The 6,739-nt window shown below is 18.5% G+C and overlaps 2 protein-coding genes across 2 annotated transcripts in view; one reads left to right on the plus strand and one right to left on the minus strand. All coding sequences in view use genetic code 6, as the record gives it.

The window, feature by feature from the left end:
* Positions 1–4,218, plus strand: part of TTHERM_01335330 (hypothetical protein) — a gene marked incomplete at both ends in the record, with an annotated part of 4,443 nt that extends 225 nt beyond the window's left edge. Inside the window, 17 exons of the mRNA XM_001014552.3 lie at positions 1–60; positions 194–283; positions 459–548; positions 606–695; positions 837–926; positions 1,206–1,292; positions 1,397–1,489; positions 1,616–1,696; positions 1,800–1,880; positions 2,292–2,375; positions 2,486–2,587; positions 2,691–2,783; positions 3,119–3,202; positions 3,253–3,342; positions 3,583–3,687; positions 3,746–3,835; positions 4,119–4,218. The exon at positions 1–60 is cut by the window's left edge and continues 123 nt beyond it. Of these exons, the coding sequence (XP_001014552.3) occupies positions 1–60; positions 194–283; positions 459–548; positions 606–695; positions 837–926; positions 1,206–1,292; positions 1,397–1,489; positions 1,616–1,696; positions 1,800–1,880; positions 2,292–2,375; positions 2,486–2,587; positions 2,691–2,783; positions 3,119–3,202; positions 3,253–3,342; positions 3,583–3,687; positions 3,746–3,835; positions 4,119–4,218 (1,510 nt within the window). The remainder of the gene's footprint in view (positions 61–193; positions 284–458; positions 549–605; positions 696–836; positions 927–1,205; positions 1,293–1,396; positions 1,490–1,615; positions 1,697–1,799; positions 1,881–2,291; positions 2,376–2,485; positions 2,588–2,690; positions 2,784–3,118; positions 3,203–3,252; positions 3,343–3,582; positions 3,688–3,745; positions 3,836–4,118) is intronic.
* Positions 4,219–4,678: 460 nt separating this feature from the next.
* TTHERM_01336330 (translation initiation factor eIF-5A family protein, putative) lies at positions 4,679–6,665 on the minus strand (the record flags this gene model as incomplete). The annotated part of the gene is made up of 9 exons (XM_001014553.2): positions 4,679–4,769; positions 5,005–5,094; positions 5,260–5,349; positions 5,481–5,570; positions 5,692–5,781; positions 5,913–6,002; positions 6,124–6,213; positions 6,345–6,434; positions 6,556–6,665. 9 exons carry the CDS (start codon positions 6,663–6,665, stop codon positions 4,679–4,681), a joined length of 831 nt encoding a protein of 276 aa, XP_001014553.2.
* Positions 6,666–6,739: the final 74 nt, after the last annotated feature.

Genomic DNA, 6,739 nt, shown 5'->3' on the forward strand with positions numbered 1-6,739 from the left:
TCTCATAGGCTCTAGCTTAGCTAATTTTACTTAACTTATCAAATTAAAGCTTTTATTAAGGTAAAATCAATACAAAAAAAACAAAAAACCAATTAAATACCAACAAATTTAAATTCCAAAGATAAAATTTAAATCTGATGAGAAAAAGAAATATTTTCTAAATTATTTCTGAAAAAATTATTTTATTGAAAAGTTCTAACTCTATTGGTGCATAAGGAGTTCAATAGTTGATGCTAGGAGTGTCAAATTTAGCTAATCTAAAATACTTAAAGCTAGACTTAAGGTAATTATTTATTTACATATTTTAAAACTTCAAATAAATAAAATTTTTAGAACTTAAAACTTGTTCAATCAATCAGCATTTTATTTTAATATTTTTCAACATTAATTTTTAATTTAAATTTTATAAAACATTTTTTCATAAAATAACATTGAAACATGTTTTTTTTTTTAAAAAGTTTTAATGCATTTGGTGATTCTGGCTTATCTAAATTAAGTAGCTTTTTAAATAAATTATCAAACCTTTTAAACTTACATTTAAATCTGGAGTAATTAATGGTTTTTAACTAAGTTTCTATTTACTTAATTTTAAATAACTTTAAAAGTAAAAATCAAATCACAAATAAAAGCATTTCTGATTTATCTACTGGTTTAGAGCACTGCTCTTAACTTAAAGATCTTAATCTCAGTTTAAGGTAAGCAAATATTAAGATTAATAATTTTTCTACAATATTACAAATAAAATTTCTAAAGCATCATATAAATAAACTAAGAAATAAAAAAGCTAATTTAATTAAATCTATCAACTTACAATTTAATTTATTTTAAACTAAAAGTAAAAATGGAATTAATGCAAAAGGTGGTACTATTCTTGGCTCAGCTTTATCTAAATTGAAAAACCTAGAATCTTTAACACTTATAATTGAGTAATTGATTATTTACTTACTTATTGATCAATTCGCATATTTAAAATTTTGTTTAAGTAAATAAATAAAAAAATAACTATAAAAATTTATATTAATATTGATAGATGTTTATTTTATTATTATTGAAAATTTTAAAGTTACTTAAAAGAATTTCCCTTTATTAATAATCAAATTTTATAGTTTCTTGTTTTATAATTGATAATCACATAAATCCATTTTTTTAAAAATTAATAATAATAAATAAATAAAATTAATTATTATATTTAACTAATTATTTAGAGAAAATCAAATAGGAAATATTGGAATGCTTGATTTATATAAAGGTATCGCTAACTGTGTAAATGTATAAATTTTGGCATAAAAAGGGTATTTAATTAACAACTCATTTCCTTTATTTTATAAAAAATGATATTTTTCCAATTTATAATATTTGTTGTTTAACTAATTAATCGAATGTTCAATTTTAATAGGTAAAATTTCACAACTGAAGAAAATCTTGCTTAGAGAATCTTGATTTTATAGAGAATTCCAAATCTTTCATAATTAAGCTTGGATATTTTTATGTAAATTTACTTTTAAATATCAAAAATAAATAGTATTAAAATTTCTAATATTTTTTTAGTTTTAAATAAATAACCATTATTTAGATTTGCTTATTGATAATTAAATTTTTATTTTAAATTAAATAGAACAAATTAAACTAATTTGATCGATTTAACTTCTTCTTTTGAAAAGCTTGGAAACTTGTCAATATTGAATTTAGATGCTAGGTAATGAGCATTACAATTATGATCAAAAAACTTTTTAATTAAATTTTTTAGAGCTTGGCTGATATTTTTTTAATGTTTTTATATTAAAATAATAATTAATAAGCTTCTAAATGGTTAGCATTTGTAGTTTAATATAGGTATTAGCTAATTGCATTAACTTAGAATAGCTGACTCTTAATCTTATGTAAATTTAGTTGATTTATTTTTATCATTTTTTAAACTTTAAATTAATCAAATAAATAAATAAAATTGAATACCCTAATTCCTCTATTTGAAATTTGAAATTTTTTCATATTTTTTAAGCTTAAAAAATTTACTACTTAAATTAAAAATTTTCATCAGTTTTGGTAAACCCATTTAATTTTTAATAATGTATGTTGATTAATTGATGCTTTCTTTAAAAATAATTTAATTGTATTGTCTCCTTTAAATATTTTAGTTATTGGTGTTGATTAAAGTCTATAAAAATTTTCTAAATCTTGACGTTAATAATTAATAAGGATTTAAACTAATTTAAAAAAACAAATGTTCGTTCTTGATCCTTTTTGAGAAGGAATTAAGTCATATATTAAAAAAATATTTTATATTTAAATAGCTTCTTTACTAGAAAAACACCTACTGTTTAGTACTAAAGTTTAGATAAATTAAAGAATCTACATACCTTATTGATCAAACTATAGTAAAATTTTTTAGATAGATAGATACATAGACAATTAAGTTTATGATTATTTCTTATCTTTGTAATTTTTCACATAAACTTTATATTTTATTTAATTATTAAAAAATAAGGAGTTTAGATGATTAAAACGGTTTAAGTCAATTTTTGGCCTCATTTAGCGATTGCAAAAATCTGTCAAATTTAACTACTCTTCTAACATTTACAAATTATCCGTAAAATTCTTATAGAATTTTCATGATTTTTAAAATAACATTTCTTTAAACTAAAAAAGCATTATTTATTTATTAAATTTTTCTCTTAAAATTATATGATTAGATTGCCATTGGTATCTAACCACCTAGAAGAAACTTTTTTTAGTGAAGGTTTAGGAAAATATTAGAATCTTTCAAATTTATCACTTTCATTGAAGTAAATAACAAAAATATCAATTAAATTAATTAATAAAAAATCTATGTTTCATTTTTATTTACTAATAATTTATTTACTGAAAATTAATTTAATTGCTTTCATATAAAATTTATTTTTTTAATAAATTATAAAAATGTTTCAAATAAAGTAACCCTTGTATGTATTTTTATATTACATATTTCTTATGTAAATTAAAAATGAAAATAAAAACAAAAGGTGCCGGTTACTTTATTTGAAACATCTGTCTGTCTGTATTTGATATTTCCTTAAATTAATGAATGTTGTTAGTCAACAAATAATGTTTATTTAATTTTTATATAAAAACTATTTGAAAGCAAGTATTAGAATATTAAATTCTCAGCTATATCATAGATCCTAGCAAACAACTAAAACCTTGAAAGATTTGCTCTTCACTTAAGGTTAAAAAATTTAATATAATGTTAAATAATTTTATTTATTTTATTGATAGATCTACTGAAATGACTATCTAAAGTGTCCATGAATTAGGAATAGCCTTATAAAATTGCAAAAAATTAAAAAAGTTAATACTTGATTTGAGGTAATTCTTTTTTACTTTTTTTAGTTATGTCATCATGATATTTCATGAATTAATTTACATACGTATTGATTTAATAAAAAAATTTATCTATTTAAGTCCATTTTAATTTGTTCAACTTTAAAGAATTCTTTAACTTACTTTCATTTTTATTTGAATCTTTTGCTTTATTTATATTCACCAAATTTAATTTAAAAATAATTACCAAATTTACTTAAATACATAACATCTTTTTAATAAAAGCAAAAATGTTTATTAAGATACTTCTACTCATAATGTTAGCTCAATTTTCTAAGTTTTACCAATGCTCTAATATTGCAATTTAAAATTAACTGAGGATCATTTAAGGTAAATTATGTAAATCTTTCTTCTTTTAAAAATTATCCTTTTATTTTTTAATAAATAGATATTGTCTAATAAGTAAGGAAAGTGTAATAAAGATGATTTCTCTCTTACCATAATGCTAAATTATGACCTTTTTTAAACTCTTATTTTAGTAATAATTTTATTTTTAATAAAGATTATTTATAAACTCTCTTTAAGCGAGCCAGCCAAGCAATCAATCAATCAATATTTTATTTATATTTGAATCATAAATTTTATTAATTCATTTATCCAAATTAATAAAAATTATTTTAATTCTTAAAATTATAAAATACCTATCTACCTTAAAGTTATTAATTTTATTTTATTAAGGTAATAATTAATTATCGTTTAAATTTAGTTCTGAATTAAATATCAATCTTAAATATACTAAATATTAAAATTTAAATTTAAAGAATAGAGTTTACAGATAGTTTCTTAAAGATATAAGCTTTAAGAGAAGCCTTCAAGATGAAAAGATTAGTGAAATTCACTTTTAATGAATTTGAACATTGATTATGATTTTAATTTGTTTTATAAATTTCAAAATTTAATAAAAGTAATAAATAAATCAATAATAACAGATTTATAGTAGTTTCCTATTCTATTTCCTTTATAAGTTTTATATTTAAATTTCTATTATAACAATTTATCTCAGTAATTAATTAATTATAATTTTTTCATTTTTTAATTTATTTATTTTTCATTAATTAAATATAAAAAACATAAATAAACAAATATTCATTTAAATAATTCCCATGTATTGTTTTTATACATTAATTCTATTAAAAAAATAACTAATCAAATTTTTAATCAATAGTAAAGATGAAGTATAAATTAAAAAATGAATAAAAAGGATATAAAAAATAAATACTTACATTTAATATTAAATTACAAATTTTATTTATTATTATTAATCAATTATTTTTAATCATACTGTTAATAAATAAATATTTAATTATTCATTTTAGTAAATTCAAACTTTTAATTTTACTAATCTTTTTATTTTTTGAGCTAACCTTTTTTTTTCTACTTTTCTTTATTAAGTATATTCATCCAATTCTTCACTTTTAATAAATATAAATTTAATTTTATATAATTAAAAATTTTACTTAAAATTATCTAATTTTAAACAAAAAAAAAGTAATTACTTTATAAATAGATTCAATAACTTTATATTTTTACAGTTGATAATTTCTCTGGATTTTAGAAACTTCTCATAATTACTTATAAAATAAATGTATTTGAAATAACATCTTAAAAACTTTAATATAATTTTTTTGAAGTAAAAATAAAATTTACTCTGATCTAAAAACTAAATTTGTAAGTTGAGTGCACTTACTCAAACCTAATCCAATATTTTATGCTCCTTTATCACTTATTTTATTGTTCCTTTTCAAACAAAATAAATTAATTTATTAACTATTTAAATTTACTTTGAAATTTAAATCAAAATAAATTAATTTAATAACTATTTAAATTTGTTTTGAAATTTAAATCGAAATATACAAAATAATTCTAACTTTTTTAGTTATCAATAAATATAAATCATTTTACTAAATGTCAAATGTGAGATTAGTTAAGAATTTACAGTTACCAAGTGCTGTACTAAACGTAGAAATTCCATCATCCCCAACATAATTTATGCTTTTAAATAATGCAAATCACATTTAATTTTAAATTTAAGATATTTAAAAATTAAAAGTATTTTTTAATTCAGTTTGAATAAAATGCTTTGACTTTATTTTTTTAAAAAGTTTTTAATGAAATAAATTTACTTTATGTTAAATTCTAAATGTGTAAGTTGAGTGCACTTACTCAAACCTAATCCAATATTTTATGCTCCTTTATCACCGATTTTATTGCTCCTTTTAAAACAAAATAAATTAATTTATTAATTATTTAAATTTGTTTTGAAATTTATATCAAAATATTAAAAATAATTCTAACTTTTTAAGTTATCAATAAATAAATATAAAATAATTTTACGAAATTATAAATATGAGATTAGTAAGGAATTTGCAGTTACCAAGTGCTATACCAATAGTAGAAGCTCCATCATCCCCAATTTAATTTGAGCTTTATAATATGTAAATCATGTTTAATTTAATATTTAAGATATTTTATAAATTAAAAGTATTATTTAATTCAGTTTGAATAAAATGCTTTGACTTTATTTTTTAAAAAAGTTTTTAATGAAATAAATTTACCTTATGTCAAATTCTAAATGTGTAAGTTGAGTGCACTTACTCAAACCTAATCCAATATTTTATGCTCCTTTATCACCGATGTTATTACACCTTTTAAAACAATATAAATTAATTTATTAACTATTTAAATTTGTTTTGAAATTTAAATCAAAATATTTAAAACAATTCTAACTTTTTAAGTTATCAATAAATAAAAATAAAATAATTTTACTCAACATTAAATCTGAGATTAGTTAGGAATTTGCAGTTACCAAGTGCTGTACCAATAGTAGAAGCTTCATCATCCCCAATTTAATTTGAGCTTTATAATATGTAAATCATGTTTAATTTAATATTTAAGATATTTTATAAATTAAAAGTATTATTTAATTCAGTTTGAATAAAATGCTTTGACTTTATTTTTTTAAAAAGTTTTTAATGAAATAAATTTACAATATGACAAATTGTAAATGTATAAGTTGAGTGCACTTACTCAAACCTAATCCAATATTTTATGCTCCTTTATCACCGATTTTATTGTTCCTTTTAAAACAAAATAAATTTATTTATTAATTATTTAAATTTGTTTTGAAATTTATATCAAAATATTCAAAATAATTCTAACTTTTTAAGTTATCAATAAATAAATATAAAATAATTTTACCAACTGCTAAATGAGAGATTAGTAAGGAATTTGCAGTAACCAAGTGCTGTACCAATAGTAGAAGCTCCATCATCCCCAATTTAATTTGAGCTTTATAATATGTAAATCATGTTTAATTTAATATTTAAGATATTTTATAAATTAAAAGTATTTTTTAATTCAGTTTGAATAAAATGCTTTGACT

Source organism: Tetrahymena thermophila, assembly GCF_000189635.1.
Source record: "Tetrahymena thermophila SB210 genomic scaffold scf_8254661, whole genome shotgun sequence".
Taxonomy (NCBI): domain Eukaryota; phylum Ciliophora; class Oligohymenophorea; order Hymenostomatida; family Tetrahymenidae; genus Tetrahymena; species Tetrahymena thermophila.